Below are 18,387 nucleotides of genomic sequence, written 5' to 3' on the forward strand. Positions count from 1 at the left end.
TCCAAAGATCATATTTTAGTAGGATGAGGTATATTCAACAGATATGGTACATCTTTTTCCTCTCTCAAAGGGGCAAAGGAAATAAATAACAACATTTTATCTTTTTTAGTGCGGAGTTTAGAAAGGCATTTGCTTTAAAAGCTTGTATAATTTTTTTTATTATATACAATATTTTTCATAAGTTAAATTATTTATAGCAGCGATACAGATTCACAAATCCATAAAAAGTTAGAATCCCTCTAAAAAATGTACTTGAGACATAAATTTATGGAGCCCCGCAAGGGACTTGGGAGAAAAAAGAAATTAAGAAAACCCTTTGCCACGGTATTATTCTTGTAAATTGTGAAGACATCATGCTTAACCAAAATTTGAAGAAAATGGGTTAGGTTCATTATGGTTCCCTTCACTTCAAAGTTAATGCCTGCCTCTTTTCTTAAGGCAGGTCTGTAAAGCTTTTCACTTTTTCCACCATGTGATGCTGTGTTCCCACGCTCTGTAGCACCAAAACATCAGACACATGAGGTAAATGTGATTACATCTGAATGCCCATCATGGCTTAAACTTAGACCATCTCTGATCGCTGTAGCTAATGAGAATCCACCCTGTGTCTGTTTGATTGTATTAGCTCTTGTTTCACTCTGTTAGGAAGGTGGAAAACTCTAGTGTTACATGGTAATGACTTAAAATTTTCATTTTAACGGAACATTTTAAGTCAAACTGTAGCACCAAAAACATGCATATTTGGTACGTTTTTTAATGTTCAGTGATTGTTTCTTTCATTGTAATAGGTGTTTATTTCTCATGTGTTATGGTTATTGTATTTTTCAGGCTTTAATGAAAAATTCTGTTTTGCTTAGCCGGCTCCAAAACCATCTCAGTGCTCAGCCCAACCTATAAAATGCTGCTGTAAAGTTTTTGTGGTTTTCAGCTTCCCTTTCATTTGTTTCTTCTGTGATGTTGGAGATTTGCATTTTCATTATGGTTAAAAAAAGAAAAAATAAGAAAACATAAATCTACAGAAGCAACCGCTTCAAAAGGATTGCTTGGTAAGGATATGATGATTTACACACTGTATATTTTCAATATTTTCTGACATTTCATATTTTATAAGTTTGTTGATCAATGTCTGTGTTATACCTTTAGTTTATCCCTATCAATGCTGCGACACTTACTCTCTCTTTCCTTTGTGAAAGTATTCTAACCTATTCAATCTTTGTCTCTTGTCTCCCACAACAAACAGAATCAACAGATTTTTATTCTTTTATAAACAAACTAGGATGAAATAGTGTATGAAGTGTTCATTCCTAAATTTGAACAAACATTTATTTTTAAAAAAAGGTTCAGAAATGATCAGAAAGTGGAAGAACTTACTTCTGAATCATCATATTTAATTTTTGTAGTAGTAAAATGGATTTTATCTTTACATTCACAGGTACACAACAACTTCTGCTGGCTAATGGGCATATTTTTTCAGTGTAAACAAATGTAGGCTAAAACAGAACACAGATAATTCAAACAAATAATCATTTTTATTATATATGGTGCATTATCTTTAGGTGGAATATCTTTTGTCAGATAGAAACAAGCTAGAAACATTGTTACTTAGCTTTGTATCCACCATAAAAATGGTTTTAAAAGTTTTAAAACTTTATTTTTTCTAATGAACAGCACTATATTGTTTTTTAACATGTAGGTTTTTAGACACTAGATTGTCATTCAGGAGCTCAGCTGCCATCCATCCCTCCTGAGGAGCCAGTGCACAGCTGACTACTAAAGAGCAGCTTAGTCAGTGTGTGGACCCCTCTTAGGTAGTGAGCATTAGTGGTGTATTCAGCTTGTCTTAATGAAACTTTGTTTTCTTTGAGCTTCTAATGAGTAGCTGGTATCCACTGGTAGCAGAAGTGAACCTTTAATTTGGTTAACCATCTCCTTTGTCTTTCCTCTGTGTGTTTTAGTTTGTGGATGTCGTTTGTTTAGTTGAAATAGCACTGTTGCCGACTTTTTGAGTTGACTCCTTTATTAATTTAAAATTAGTTTTTCACAATTTGTTTTGTTTGGCTTTTTCTTTTCCCTGTTATACCATTGTTATTCCACGTCCCGTAGCCCTTACTCTCGGGTATATAACATGCTCATTAATAAATATCTAAAATATCTAATCTAATCTAAATCTAATCAGCCAATCACACGGCAGGAACTCAATGCCTTTAAGTATACAGACAAGCATCAGAATGTGATTTTAGGTGACTTTGAATGTGGCATGCTTGGTGGTGCCAGACAGGCTGCTCTGAGTAATTCATAAACTGGTGATCTGCTGGGATATTCCCACAGAGCCTCCCCAGGGCTCACAGAGAATGGTCTGAAAAATAAAAAATATCCAGTGTGAGGCAGTTCTTTAAGCCAAAAAGTCTTTTAGATGCCCGAGGTCAGAGGAGAAAGGCAAACCACTTCAAACTGATAGAAAGTTAACAGTAACTCAAGCAACCGCTTGTTACATCCAAGGTATGCAGAAGAGCATCTCTGAAAGCACAAGCAGATGGGTTCTAACAGCAAAAGACCACACCAGGTGCCACTCCTGTCAGCAAAGAACAGAAAACTGGGACTGCAATTTGCACAGGCTCACCAAAGTCGAGCACCAGATTGGAAAGAAGTTCCCTGGTCTGAGTCTCAATTTCTGCTGTGAAATTTGGTGTAATTAATGCAAATGCATGGCTCCATCCTCCCTTGTATCAACGGTTTAGGCTTCTGCTGGTGGTGTAATGGTGTGTAGGTTATTTTTAAGCTGTCATGTCAACATGGACCAAAATCTCAGAGAAATGTTTCCAGCACCTCGGAGAATCTTATTTTAAATCCATATTAGGCCACTCAAACAGCAAAAAAGGGGTTCAAACCAGTGATAGCAAGATGTATAGAATTGAGTGGCAGATAAGTTTATATTATTAGCATTTATAGTAATGTCTTTCAGAGAAGTAATTGAAAAGAAGAAAATACACCAAGGGATGAAACTGTGTAGATGAAAAAAGTCAAATTTATTTTTTAAGATTTTTTTATCAAACAAACATAAAACCAGGAAAAAGATTTTTCTCTCCTGTTTATTCATAAATGTAGGTTATAGTCACATGACCTACAGTAGTAGGTTATAGTATAGCAATGATAAGTCACATGTCACAGCCAGTATAAAAGAATAATACCGTGACAAAATGGAGACCAGCTCCAACAAATCAAATCTTTTTCAAACTGTTCAGCGATCAGCAACTGCCAGCAGATCTATGACTGATTCGGGTGTCACATCCTCAGCAAAAGTTTGCGAAGAAGTAGGTCTGTCGTTTAAGGCACAGTCAGTCTTTGGTTCATTTCTGTCTCCTCTGGTCTTTCGCTGGAAACATCCAGGAAGCAACAAAGAGAAAACACACAGATTCATAATAAACAAAATCCCTCTGTTGGGTGACAACGGCTGTGTTCGCACTGCCAGATCACTACACGACAAAGCAAAGGGGTAAAAATGGCACCAAGAGTGGGTGTGCTTGAAATATCTTAGAAAATGTACAGTCTAAAAAACATGAAATTTGGGGCCATTCTTTTCTTTATGATTGTCCCTCTAGAAGTCAATATAAAATGGCAACAGTGCAATCATGGGGTTGCTGGTATAGATTTTTTGCTTTACACAAGTTCAAGCCAAATTGCACAACAATGAATTATTCTTTGGGTCATATAAAGGTTTGTCATACTATATGTTGGACCATTTTGTTCTATTTATTTATATATTCTTGTGGGAAAACTTCTTTTCTTCACATTTTATTTGAGAAAGTTAACAGTACCTAAAGATTCTCCAGACTATACGACTGTGAGCTTAAACATTTGTGTAAAATCCCTCTCCATGTTGAGATGTTCCAGTCTGCACCACTGGTCCATTCCCATCTGTTGAGACTGAGCTAAACTTCCATCTGAGCAAACTGGGGCAATGTCTATGAAGTGGTCCACTCTTGCTAGTATTGACTTTTTGAATATCCTTATTGTGGCAAATTAGATAATCCTAACTATCAGTCAAAAACTGCTTTAACTGTAACTGTAGTTTAGATTCTTGTCAGTTTTAGTGACTTAACAATTCCTTCTCTATCAGTAAGTGTCTCATTGAAGATTAGCAGAAAAAAACACGTGTTTCTCCGACAATGCAAACACAGCGAACCATGAAGACTCGTTAGGGGGAAAACCAGTGTGAAGCAGTGAACCTCAGGCATGTCCTCCCTTTCAATCTGGAAGAAAAGAGATCTCCTCTCCTCGAGGAGACGGAGCATGAGGCGTCTCCAAGTCTATTTTTCTCTCTGCTTCATTCTCTTGCCAGAGTTTCACCTCGTCTTCTTACTCCTGACTTACTCCTTCCTCGTCTTCTTCGTCTCCCACCCCGTCGTCATCTTCCGCCTGCTCCAGGGCGCTGAAGCGCTCAACCACGCAGTGAGCCGTGAGCCTGGCCTCGGGGTCGTGATCCCAGCACTCAGTGATGGTGGAACAGAAGATGTTCATCCCCTAAAGAAGATCAGCGTTAGATCCAAAGGACAAGTGATGACTATAGTGACGATAGTGACTACAGTGATGACTATAAGCTTGTAACAAGCAACTCTTACAATCTGATTTGGTCACAATTAGGCATATTTTGAATATCTTTGTAATTGATTTGTGAGTTTTTACACCCTGAAATAAACCACGTAAAAAATGAATTGCCTGGTATATGATTGGCTGAATTGTGAGTGGGCAGTTGACAGTGGCCATAAGCCTAAACTTTCAGTTTGTCTATGTCTTTACTGCACTTTTACTTTTTTACTGACCTGGTGCTGCGTCCACGCTAGTGGGATGTCCGGACGTCCTCGGTCTCTCAACACCAGATCTCTCATGCTATCCACACAGGGCTGCTCACAAACCTTGGAGCCAAATGCTGGCTCATAGCTCTTCACCTCTGCAGCAATACACACACACGCATGCGCATACACACACACACGCACACACACACATTTATCATAAACTTTTTTTTCTGCAATGGGAGTTGTCTGACCTGTAACTGAACTTGCAGCTGTTGTCACAGGGACTACCTTTAGTTCAGCTGCACCACTCCCCCCACACTTTGGAGCAAACTTCCAAGATCGAAATTTCCGTCTTCAACCGGAGGTCATGCTTAAATCAAGTTCCGGGGACAGTAGCCATCATTTCAATTTATGCACATGTCAACACGCCGTTTTTGTGCTAAGCTCTAAAGAACAGTGAAGAGTGCAAAGAGGTTTTGGACACATGCAAAAAACTGAGAACATCTGTCCCACGTCACCTCTTTTTTTCTTTTTCCCCCTTTTTTTTGATAAGACAGAGATCTAGTCGTTCCCCGTTTGAAAAAAACAGTGAAAAGCAAAGCAGAATTAAGCACTTTTACCCTACAGATTTAGAAAGATTACATGTCATTATATTTGTGTATCACATTACATATGCTAACTATATCAACCACACAAGCTGTAGGCAAGGAAAGCACTTTGGGCCACGCAAGATCAGTTTTAAACAAAGAAAGTGCAGGAAGCAGGCTGAGCATTACAGCCAGGGGGTGCTATGCCGTGAAGCAACCGGAGAAAGTCAGAGACTTTGGTTTTGGTTCACTTCCAGTCAAAGCAAACATACAAACGGGCTCCAAAAAACTAAACTAACTCCACCTCTTCATTCATAAAGGAAGTCTCCATGTGTTGGATATCAGTGAGTCAAAGGTTGCATACTAAATCTGTTTTGTTTTCTTTTACTTTTTTCCCCCCTTGTGGTAAGCACAGCAGAACACATTTAGTTTACTTCTGTGGTCATGGCCTCCTTTTGGACTCTGATTGATCACCTCCTTCTTTTTTTAACATAGGACTGCACAATGACTGGCATCACATCTTTGTATGGTCTTGGGCCTTAACCTAAACTGTGAAAAACATGGGGTGGCAGGTCCTCTCTATGAAGGATTTGTTCTCTTGATCTACAGAAACACAGAAAAGAACACATACCTCCAATTGCATTGCATCGAGAGGCCATCTCCCACAAGACTAGAGCCATGGAATAAACATCCATCTGTTTAAAGGCCTCGAGATCCTCCAGGTTCACCCTGGACTCAAGGACCTCAGGAGCCATGTAGCGAGCTGTCCCCACCTAGACAGAATGATAAACTCTTTTTTTGGTGCCATGCAAACAGCACATCAGACAGGTAGGCATAATAGCTTGGGTCATGGGTGTGTTTAATAAAAATATTCAAACACAAACTGCACAGCTGTGCACAGATTACCTGTCCACTGTTGGCATAGTCATCAACTGTAAGGGACAGGTCCAGTCTTAAAGCCAGACCAAAGTCACACAGTGCGCACTCTTTCCTGCTCTTTACCAGGATGTTACTGCTCTTGAGGTCCCGATGGGCCACTGGTACCTACAAAAACAAGCAATGCTCAAAACAACAACTTCAGCAAGGAGCCAAAAACTGTGCCCAAAATCAATCCTACAGATTCATATATATTCATATCAGATAGAGATAAATCTGTTTTGTGAAAATATTGCTGCTGTGGTATCTGTATCATGGTCCACATCCATACAATGAATCATGAGGCTTTGGGGTTTCAAACAATGCATGATTTCATTCACAATAGGCAGCATTGATTTAAAATATACTGGTAGAGTTTTCTTGGCCAGCATTTGTCAATTTAAATGGCTTTGTCCAAATCTATGTGAACCTAAAGAAAACAGTAATTAAATTGCATTATATGCTTAGGCCTTGGTCTGACAAGGGCACCTTTTCATCCTCTGTGAGTTCAGTGAATTATGTGTTGTTAATTTACTGACATAGATACAGCAGTCTACTACCTGGCAATGCAAGAATATACACTTGTGTCCTTAAGTTTGGATATTAGGAAGAAGCTGTAGAGCAAAGATTGAAAAAAAGAGAAGAAGAAGCTAAAGAGCATAGGCCTTGTGTTTGGCTAACCAAGACGAAGTATACTTTTTACCGTTGTTTATCTGAGTTGTAAACAAATGGTTTTAGCCACACTTCCCTTTGGCATAATAACCACTATAATCACCCTGAGTCATATATGTATCCAGTGTGGGTTAAGTGTACTGTCAGGACTAAGTTTGAAATCTGATCTGGCATTTCATGAATGATTATAGGTGTGCGTCTAGAGCCAAAGATAAAATGCTTCACTTAAGCAAGTCTAGTTTTAACCAGCTTCTTTGTAAATGCAATCTTTCAGCCAGCATTTGTTTAATTAAATCTGCTTTAGAAGTTAGTAAAGGGCATTGAAACCTTTGTAATGTAAAAAGGGGGTAATTCATAAACATGCAAAGCATACAAACATTTCATTGCTGGTGTTCAAATCCTTGAATAACTGCAACTTGTTTAATCAAAGCCATGCAACTCAAAATTCATCCATGCAATGTACTCAAATCAAAGTTAATACTTGATGATTAATAATTAATTTGATTATTTTCAGGAGTTATATTTCTTTCTAGAACAATCATGCTCAATAATATCTTAAAGACCTTATAGCAACATATTATCCCAGACTGTGGGCTTACTTGTGGTTCCTATGGGAGATAGGGCCTTCAGCTTCGGTGTTTGATACCACTATTGTAGTTTAATTGTTAGTAATTCATTTAAAATTCTGGCTCATTCCCTTGAGACTACTGTTGTTATTATTTGGTGCTATACAAATGGAATTGAACTGAATCTAAACTTCATGGTGGATTCCCTTCAGCTCTTCGTTGGGAACATCAATAATAATAAATCTTAGAAGATGATAGGTTAAATTTACCTTTGGTAGCCCACTGGGTGTTGTGTCACTATGAAGGTGAGCTAATCCTTTAGCAATGCTGCCTGCCATGGCAACAAGTTCTTCCCAACTCAATATGTTAGCTGTGAGGAAGTCCTGCAGATTTCCTAGGCTGTGATAGGCTAAAACCAGCCAGTAGGTGTGTGGGGTGTGGCCCGACAGGCCCCTTTCCTCAGCTGCTAGGAACTGAATCACATTATCGTGCTGTAGCTCGGGGTCAGCAAAGATGGAGCATTCATTTCTCCATGAGGCGTACTCCACATCCGGAAACACCTTCACCGCCACAGTTTCATAGCTATTAACTCCACCTTTCTCGCCCTGGAGCAGCCATCCCCTCCACACTTCGGCAAAGCGCCCCTTCCCCACCAGCACATCCAGTTTGATAGGTAGCAGTTCAGCTGGCTGGCCCTGCCAACTGGTCATACCGCTGATAGTGTCACTGTTAAGAGGTTGAACCTTGGTGTTCGACTCATCCTGTTCAGCATCAGTCACACCTCCTCCTCCACCTTCTCCCTGAGCACCCAGGCCCCCACATGGTAGATCCAAGGCCTGGTAAAGTTCAGGGGTGCGTTTAGTGGGCCAGTCAGGGCATACTGATGGAGCTGGTTTGTCAGGACGACGTATGCGGTAGAAATAGAAGGCAGCAATGGCAACTATGGCCACCAGAATAGGGGGCACCAAACTAACCACTACCACAGGGATCACATCCTTACTTTGGAGCGGTAAGAATCCTGCAGGAACAGAGGATTTTATCAGTTAACCACTGATTTAGCTACCTGTTCATTGTTTTATCTATTCATCCACCTAGCTGGATTTCATTATATTCACATATTTATCTTTTCATGCATTTATTCTTTCCCACACTCCCTCGTTCCTCCTTCTCTTCACCATTTGCTCCCTTGTCGAAGACAAGTTTGTCGTTACATTCATGTTCACCCTGGCATCCACAGACCATCATGGAGTCATTTGCAGCCTGTGGGACCATACGACACTCCCTGGAAGTGAAGGTCTGCAGCAGGTCAGGACTGATACCATCCAGTGGCAGATTTGGGTGGTGACACATTGTGTACACTGTCATTGTGTTGTTTGCCTTCCTCCTGGAAGAGCAGACAAAAAAAATTAGAAACATTAGAAAGTAACGCATGTGACTGGCTTTACTTAAAGAGGAGTTTACATCCTGCTGATGTGAGAGAGATGAGATATCATCTCTCCAGCCACTGATTGCATCACAAAGCTGAAGGTCAACACTGCTCTGTGCTCTGTCATTTATTACATTCATACATTTATCGTTGAATCCATTTATACAGTCATCGAGACAGCACTGACTGAGGACAGTCACGAGACTAGCAAGGAGACTTGCAGACCAGCAACCTGTTGAGGATGTACCCAGTCCCTCTCACTATGGACTGGACAAGCAGAAGATAGTGGATGGAAGTTCAGCCCTTTATACCACTTCTATTACCCCTGCTGTTAAATATGTTAATGTGTAACTGGCCAAAAAGAAAATGCATCCCATCTTCCTCCATTTATCCAGTTCAGCCAGGGCTGGAGCGTTTTCCAGCTGGCAAAAGGTATAGTACACCCAGGATGAGTTGAGAGTTTGTTGCTGGGCTAATTCAGAGAGACAGACAATATTCAAACTAACATCGATGTACAACTTACAATCACCAGTTAACCTAATATACATGTCTTTGGACTGTGAAAGGAAGCTGGGAAACTACATGAGCACAGGGAGAACATACAGACTAATTCCTGGAATGTTAATTTGCATCTAAGCTAATTTTATGTTCTCATGTCTTGTAGTTTTCTATAAACTAACGCTTGAAGAGGCCTGAGTCCGGGGTCTTTTTTACAATACAAGAGAATAATAGAATACTGGCTACTGGCTACTGCATTATTAATAGCTAATGTTCATAAAAGCAATCTCTAAGCTCATCCCAAAGTCTGCTCACAAGCCAGCTGTTCAACAATCTGTAGGGTTGTTTGTTTGTTGTTGCTTTTGACCATTTTTGGTAGTATTTTTTCATCTTCATCCAATAAACACATCAAAGAGTAAAGCAGAAAATAAAAGTACCTCAAACCTTTACTGAGCTACAGTACGTGAGTAAACAGAGTTTTGAATCTTTGCACCACTGATGCAAAGATGACACCAGTGAAGTGGAGGTCACACAAACACCGTGTTCCTGACAGAGAGTCTACAGACTGTGTATATTTGCCCTGAATAAACCAATTTTCTTCTCCTCTTTTCTTCTGTCAGTTCTCTATTGCTGGTTTCCTTCAGAGAGCTGGGAGGGTCAGGCTGGCTCACGTGCACAGGAAATGAGGGGGGGGGGGGGGGGGGGTGTAGCGAGGGGATCACAGTGTAGGACTGCTATCCAAACAAAACTACCAATCAGCAAAAACTTTCCAGTCATGAAGAAAGCAGCAGCAGAAAGCTGGCGTGAAGTTTTGAAGCTACAGAGATTCTCTCTAATAGAAAAATTAACCAACAACTATGAAAAAGGCCAAACTGTGGTCACATGTTTTGTTTGTGTTCGTGCGTGTGAGACTGTGTGTGTTTTCATTTAAGTCCAACAGTAGCACGCTGAGAGAAATCACTTCAGGATGTTTCATAATACTGATCGACACCATATTGAACCAGCTCGGCTGTACTGTTCTCTTATCTGCAGACTCATGGGACAGTGCTGAAGAATAACAATGGTCATTTTATAGCATTTCTATGGATGTTAGAGGCTTCAGGGTGTGCTGTATTAAACAAATAACAAAACAGTCAGCTAGAAAACATCAAACTGAGGAGAAGTAAAAACTACCATGTGTCTATTTTCTCATGTAGTTACCTATATACAGGTTAGGTCATAGGCTCTATAAGTTTCCCCACAGAAGACAGACAAAACAAATCATAGGAATATAAGTTACTCAAAAAGGGTCTCACCATATGGCCATGCAGATCTCTTCAGTGGTGTTACAGAAAGAGCTCAAGTTGCAGTTGCTGGAGCATATGTTGCCTTCGCACACCGGCGTGGATACCTCACACCACCTGCATAAATTGAAGCTCAGGTGGCTCAAAGACTGGACATCAACTGGAAGACCTTCAGGGTAAGAAGCGGATGAATCAGAAATCAGCAGGAAAAATAACAACATGAGTCATTTCAGCCAACCCCAAAGCTCATTTGTAGCAGCCGTGGGAATTATGCTGCAGGACCAGTGATAGTTTAGTATAAACACATATAGTATGAAGTTGGTGTCGACGAACACAACGCTTTAACAAGATCCCTGTTTATTTCCTGTTTCCACTCCCATTCTGTTGTATAAAACAGCGGCCCCAATCTTTCTTGCGCCACGGACCGGTTTAACGTCAAACAATATTTTCACGGACCGGCCTTTAAGGTGTCGTGGATAAATACAACAAAATAAAATGATACGACCAAGACCAAAACTGTGGTATTTTGTAAATATAATAATAAACGCAAATTCACTGTGTAATTGTCTTACTTTATTAGCAGCGTCCTCCTGAAATGCGCCAACAACACTGAGAGTGACGTCCTCTCTGTCCCTTAATGCTCTCTGGTCGCTATGGCAACGCGTAAACATTTATTTCAAAATAAGACAGAACTACAACACGGGAAAAGACCCAGGGAGACCGAGTTAACGAGGAAAAACCTGAAAACCACAAATTTCACACCTGACCCTCAACTCTCGCGGCCCGGTACCAAACGACTCACGGACCGTGATTGAGGACCGCTGGTATAAAACGTTTTAGGCAGTAGAGTTAGTGATCTCATCCGGTTTTCACAATTTAAAAAAGGCACAAAAATGCTACTTATTCACTAAAGTATATCTTGGGATAAAAATTAAAACAGGCAGACCATTTTCAAACTGTTTATATGCTGGTGCTCCATGGATCACAAGGTGGATGGTGTCACTCATCTCTGGCCCGATGGATGTGACATTCAAATCAGTCCACGGGCCACAAATGTCATTTATATGCAATGCATGGCAGAGCTTTAACTTACATTTGTGCGTACACGTTTTGTTTTCACAAGTGTTCCTGAGCGTGTGTCTGATTTTAATGCCGTGCTGAAGCGTCCAGAGATAACAGCCTTTCAGTACTGGTTTCCAGCCTCGCACCCTTCTCACAAGGGGATTTCATTGGATTATCCTTTAACGAGCTTTCCTTTAATCCTTCTAGATTTTATATATCATACATACAACTATTTGGCTGCACAGTTCCTCACACATTGCTTAACCTCCTCCCACCCTTACTTCTGAAACACTCTTTGATGCTAGTGTTACTCACCTGTTGGCAACAATTCCAATTATTTCTGGGATGTACCATCTGTTTTCAAATCAAATCAAATCAACATTTCTGCATTTAACATGTTCAGTTGACAATCTGCATCAAATGACTAAGAGATCATTGCACTGTGCTTTTAATTCCTTTTTACACAGTGTTATGACTTTTATGGAAATGGACCAGTGTGGCACAGAGTAAAAAAGGTTTCACATGAAACATAAAAAACATATGTGACTTCTGTGTCAACCCCTGCCTAACTGGTAACCCAAAAATCCTACTTCATTAATAACATTGCGTACATATAGCATGACATTGCTTAGGTCACAGAGGAGATTAGCTTTGAGGCTTGTGATATGTGATAATATAATGACAGCTGAAAGTGTTGAGGGCAACAGGCAGCTGTGTTCTCGGTTTTAGCTGGAGGTTGCAACATAGTAAAGTTCAAAACATCCTACTGCATCAGCTCTGCCACATACAGAATTACATAAAGTGAATGTGACTTAGAGCAGGATATGGGTGTGTCCCTTTGGAGCTGAAAACTGTTAGTAAGCAGTCTCTCAAAGAAATAAGCAGACTTTATTTCTTTGTGTGCGGTTTTAGGCTTTGGTATTTGTACTATGTGGTTGTTGTGTATTTGTCTGTAGAGTAAGTGAATATCTTTACACTATGCTTGAGCTTGCATATGCGTGTGTTGCTCTGCCAGACTGCCATCCCACCCTGATGACACAGATATAATGGCCCAAGCAACAAACACGCTGTACCTATGATATCATGCATTCCCAGAATAGTCAAAGTTTTAATGATGCTGCTGTGTAAAAACGTTCTGCTGAAGGTAAAAGTCATGTAAATGCAAAGTAGTCATTCTGCAGCGCAGTATAATTCATGTATATTGAGGTTCTGGCTTTCTACAAAGTAACTAAAGTAACAGAAGCAGTAATAAATTATTAAGTAAAAAGTAGAGTGGAGTACAGGGTATGATATTTAGAATTCAAGTGTGTAGTAACAACATAAAGTGGCATAAAATGGAAAGCTAAAATGGGTCCTCTCAACGACACAGGCATACACAAACAGAAATCCCAGTGTTGCATGGATATCTATGTAAACATGTACTCAATTACACACACAAACCCAACCACAATGCATTATAATTAGATATGCTCTACACACACATACAGAATAGTACACATAAACACACAGCAGTTCATTAACTCTGTAACACACAAATGCACATACAAATACACGCGCGCACACACACAAAGCCGAAGCAGTTCCAGATGTTTCTTCCAAACTGGGCTGAAGACAAAGGAAGAAAGAGTTGGGATGTAAAAGCTTGAATCAGCATCACAGGCTCTGCGTGTACTCAAATGTTTATCTTTGTAAGGGTCAGTATGAGTTTTAGAGATTGGGTATGTGGACATTTGTGGAAAGTTAGTAACTTTCAACTGGTCCCAATTTAGGGACCTGCCTTCAAAGGCTGTCTGCAGTTAATTTACTTTATCAGATACAAAGTCTAACATCATACAAAAACTAAACCTATTACATGATGTTAACTTTAATAACATGTTAATAATACTATCATTGTAATGTAAAATAAAAAACAAACTAATGTTACTAAGTAGGCTAGAGTATAGTTTGCTTTCAGGTCAAGTACTACTACCACTTACTTGCACCATCATTTATTTATACTCATGCAGCTGTGACAGCATGGATACCTAAAAAGGCCATTTAAAATATCAGTAACCCTACAAAAACAAAGTAGAATAAGCACAACAAATATCACACAATATTAAACACACTCCCAAATATTTGAGAGGTAAATATCATGTTATTTAATGGTTAATTACAGTTTGGAGTAAAAATACATCAACATGTAAATGATGATGTATTATCATGTCATAATGTTACCCAGCAGTATCCAGCAGCTACAGGCAGCATCTGTTATAGCCGCAATACATAAATATATTAATGCATTTATAGCCATAATGCACATAACCAATCCTGCATGTTAAGTGCTTTTATTTTTTGGTATTTAATTATGTAAAGCTTCGCTTGCATGATTTCACTGGTAACAGGACATTTACATGATTGAATTACTAAAGCAAAAGTTCTAAATACTTGTCCCACCCTCTGAAGCTATAATATGGTTGAGGTTGAGGTTAGGGTAGGTGGCCTGGACTGCATTAAGACCCTCAAGAGTTAGAAATACACACATGTGAGTATATGTGTGTGTGTGTGTGTGTGTGTGTGTGTGTGTGTGTGTGTGTGTGTGTGTGTGTGTGTGTGTGTGTGTGCCTCCAGGAATAAATTGAAGCCAGAAGTGAGCTGCATCGAGAGCCAAGTTAGCATCCAACACTCCTCCCTCAAAGGCTCATGGGAAATGTGAGCGCTCCATGCTACTCGGAGGAGGAGGAGGCCCTCCCTACCACAACTCCAACTTTACTTAAGACACACACACAGATAGACACACACACACACAAACAGGAGATTTAAGCTTATACACATATGCATGTTGTACTCATGTGCAACACGCGCAAAACAAACTGATTTTTATTTACATTACGTTGACAGAAATGTCTGACATTTTGTAAAATACCTTCATTTGCATCCATGGTTAAATGTTCCAATTACTGATGCATTCAGCCGGCAGCTTGCTGGCTTATCTTAGTCCTAAGACTCTAAACATAGAGACTTCAAGTCTGGCTCTGAGAAACTAGCCAGATAACAGACTGTTTTGTTGTTGCATTATTATGAAATTTAAAACTATCATTGTTTACAGATTTGCAAAGTATTTATGCTACATAATTTACCATCTAATTTTTTCTCTTAATTAATGTGAGTAAACACACAAGCAGGAGTCCCACAGGATTGTGTTGAAGCCAGTAGCCATTAATGTTTGTTTTGAATTTAATGATGAATTTGAGTGAGGCGACATAAATACTTAGTAGAATATTAGTAGACGAGTAGTTTCCAGAGTTGGGAGTTTCTGGTGTTCTCATCTTCAAAACATTATTTAAGAGAAAAATTACAATGAACGACTACAACAGAGACTCCAATAAACGAATTAAATCATGCACATCAGCTTGTAAGTCAGTATTGTTTTATGCTTGCTTCCAACTGAATTAAAGATCTTCTTTAAGTTGCTCCAACCTGCCTCATATGCCTGGATTTTTTTTTAATCGCTATTGTTTGGTCATAATCTTTACCTTTTCCTTTTTGTTATTAATCCCTTCCATGATTGGGGACTAGTACTGCTCATGTTCTTTATTCCTATCATTGAATTAAAATTTAAAGAAACATACCAACGGGTTCAATACTACATTTCAGCATTTTTCACTTTTCACACAGGCAGTAAATCTGGATGCAAACAAAAGCTCCTCAAATGTGAGTAAAATCATAAAACCTCATGCTGTATGAGAGATTGGAACAATGAAAAGTTGATATTTATGCATGGATGGTGCTCTGAGACATCTTTGAGATGCTGTATTTGTCACTATGTGCAGTAAATCAGACTGAAGTGACAGGATATTTGTATTTGACACAACAGCCTTTTTTGTTTTTTACCTTGATGACTTAGACAACTTTTTGTGGAGCATGTTGTCAGATGCAGTTTAACATTCTGTCTGTATGTGATTTGAATTATTTTGTGCACAAAAGAAACAAAAGTCTGTAAATCCCCACATAAGTGGATTCTTTTCAGCACTCACTTTGTACTGTTGTTCGTTTGGGAATTTATCTTTTTTGAAATATGTATTCTGTTCAATTTCTTCTGTAAGTACAAGAAAAGTGTCCAAAAGCATTAACACACTCTTTCTTTTAGTGCCAGTCTGTGTCTTCTCCAATGTCTTAAACAGCGCCAAGATGTGACTGTGTGTGTAGCCATTCATGAGGACTTTCAGATACACTCACTCTTTGTTAGATATGAGATAATAAGCTGCCCTTTAACAGGAACTGCATGCATAATGACCATGGTGGAAAGCACATTTACTCAAGAAGAAAATCCATTTCTGCATTTTGAAGGCAGTTACTGTCTGTTTTACTGCATGTTTTGCTATAGATTGAACCCTGTCTAACAAGAAATACAATATATACAAGACTAAAGCTGAAATGGAATTTGATTGTTGATAGGAAAGATATCTTTTTTGATAACTGCCAAAACAAATTACATTTACAAATGCTGACCATTTCATGCTTTTATTGTGAAATATTTTAGCAACTTATTTCGCCTTTTTTGAAGTTTGAATTATTGATATTATGACTTTAAAAACCAGGAAGTCAAGCGAACTGATTTGTTGAGAAACTTAATTGAATATGAAATGGTGCAGACATTATTTAGAATCCCACATGAAATAAATCAAATCCACTCCAACCAGCAAGAGTAAAATAGTGTAAAACACAATGTTCAGGAGTACATAACATCTGTAATATTCACATGGGTCATATCTTTGTATTGAGTACATTTAAATGAATATGTTTAAATTAACACTATGTTTTAGACTACGTTTTACTTAGGTAACATTTTTCATTCAGGACTTTTAGAGTATCAGAGAGAGATTAAAAGAGCTCAAACAGGAAAATGCTGCTGAGACTTTAATGGCTCAGGATCCATCGTTTGAATCAGAAGACAGTCACATTTAGCATCTTATCTGCTGATGGAGCTGATAATATTTGTGGACTGCTGACAATACACAAAGCTGATAAACTAAACTACATTAATGATATTTGTGTACCTCTCTGTTGACACTGCAACTAAGCTACATGAATCTGATACCTTCGTTGCAACTTTTATTGCTACATGAATCTTCCACTCTCACTTGATAACACATGAGTATTTCTTCATGTGCTGTATAGTCATTTCAACCAAGATAACGGATCTGAGTAGCTTTTCCAAAACAAAACGTCCCTCCTCTCTGTCATGCCCCCCGCTCGGCCCTCCAGCTCCGAGGAAAAGAGAGAAACAGCCCAGAAATCAGGCAGCACTCACAGGCAGTCAGGAGGACGAGGATCCCGGTCCAAATCGTCCAGCACTGAGCCATCATCTTCCGGCAAAGTAAGTCGATGAAACTCAGGCGGCCCCGGTCAGTCGGTGTGTTGGTGCTTCGGTCTTCAGCCCCCGGTGTCAGCGGAGAGCCTCTCATGTACGCAGAGAAAGAGAGAGGGAGCCCAGATGTTTTTCATCCAGATGTGGGCTGGCCCCGCCCCCTTCTACTGCCTCTGTTTCTGTGTCTCATTTCTCCACATGTGACACACAGCGGTGGAAACAGTATTCACTCAGTGTAAAAGTACTCCATTACAGCAAAGTCCTGCTTTCAAAAAATGTCCGCAAACAAAAATCATCGTAGATACTTTTAAAAAACGTATTTAAATACTTTTTAAAAACGTATTTTAAGTTATTATAAGTTTTTCGTATTTGCAGGGAAAAAACAAACAATTAAAGCAGGTGCCCTTTTTATGACTTTACATCACCTTTTCATTGAGAATTTTTTTTCCCTTGTAATTTCTTTAAAATATTACAAAAAACCATAGTGTCATCGTGTGTTTATTATTTGTACTCATTTGCAGTTAGGTCCATGAGCATTTAAACAATGGTAAATTTTTGGCAATTATTTTTAAGAGTTTAATTTTGAAAACAGGAAATGTTGTTTTTATTGCTCTTTTATTTTATTATTATTACTATTTTGTTATTACTGCATTCATTATAATCAATTATAATTTAATTTAATATTTTGCATTTACCTTATTGTTACAGAAAAAAAAATAAACGGAGATCAAAGAAAATGATTTGATATTGTTCATGATATAATTTTACACTTTACATATTTAAAAGCAGGAAAAATCCAAACGTATCAGTCCTGTTTTGACAGCCTCTTAAATGCAGTGACATTACTTACTTAATTCAAATTCTTAGCCAAACGGCACCAAGAATGTTTATAAAACTATTTTTCTGTTCTTTTTTATAGAGCAAAATCAAACTTTCATTGTAATGCATTTATTATGTTGCATGATTTTTTCTTAGTCTCAGAAAACATATTCTAGGTAAGTTCTATATATTATAATAAATTTTATTTATTTACTTTTTATCATTGTTCATCCTTGTCCGTTTTTTTTTCCATTTTTTTATTATCTCAGTTTAGAGTTTTAAAAGTTTCTTCACAGAATTTTGCATTTCTATTAAACCAATCTGAAGAAGAAACGGTGGGTGAGACTGTGAGCACTAACAGGTTTATTCCAGCTCATTAGTCAGGTTATGCTCAAACCACAGTGATGTGAGGGCTC

At 38.7% G+C, this 18,387-nt stretch overlaps 1 protein-coding gene across 2 annotated transcripts; it reads right to left on the minus strand.

Moving 5' to 3' along the window:
* Positions 1-3,007: 3,007 nt before the first annotated feature.
* tgfbr2l (transforming growth factor beta receptor-like) lies at positions 3,008-17,249 on the minus strand. Of its 2 annotated transcripts, none has more exons than XM_006806418.2 (9): positions 17,096-17,249; positions 10,753-10,909; positions 8,709-8,917; positions 7,803-8,551; positions 6,287-6,424; positions 6,012-6,153; positions 4,821-4,948; positions 4,372-4,521; positions 3,008-3,373 (listed from the first exon to the last, which is right to left on the minus strand). In XM_006806418.2, the coding sequence occupies exons 1-9, from the start codon at positions 17,247-17,249 to the stop codon at positions 3,239-3,241; spliced, it is 1,962 nt and encodes a 653-aa protein (XP_006806481.2). In that variant the 3' UTR covers positions 3,008-3,238. The 2 variants fall into 2 exon arrangements, with proteins under 2 accessions (XP_006806481.2, XP_006806480.2); XM_006806417.3 differs by lacking the exon at positions 17,096-17,249 and adding an exon at positions 11,313-11,387.
* Positions 17,250-18,387: the final 1,138 nt, after the last annotated feature.

This window comes from Neolamprologus brichardi, chromosome 16 (assembly GCF_056152115.1).
Source record: "Neolamprologus brichardi isolate AB-2024 chromosome 16, ASM5615211v1, whole genome shotgun sequence".
NCBI classification, from domain to species: domain Eukaryota; kingdom Metazoa; phylum Chordata; class Actinopteri; order Cichliformes; family Cichlidae; genus Neolamprologus; species Neolamprologus brichardi.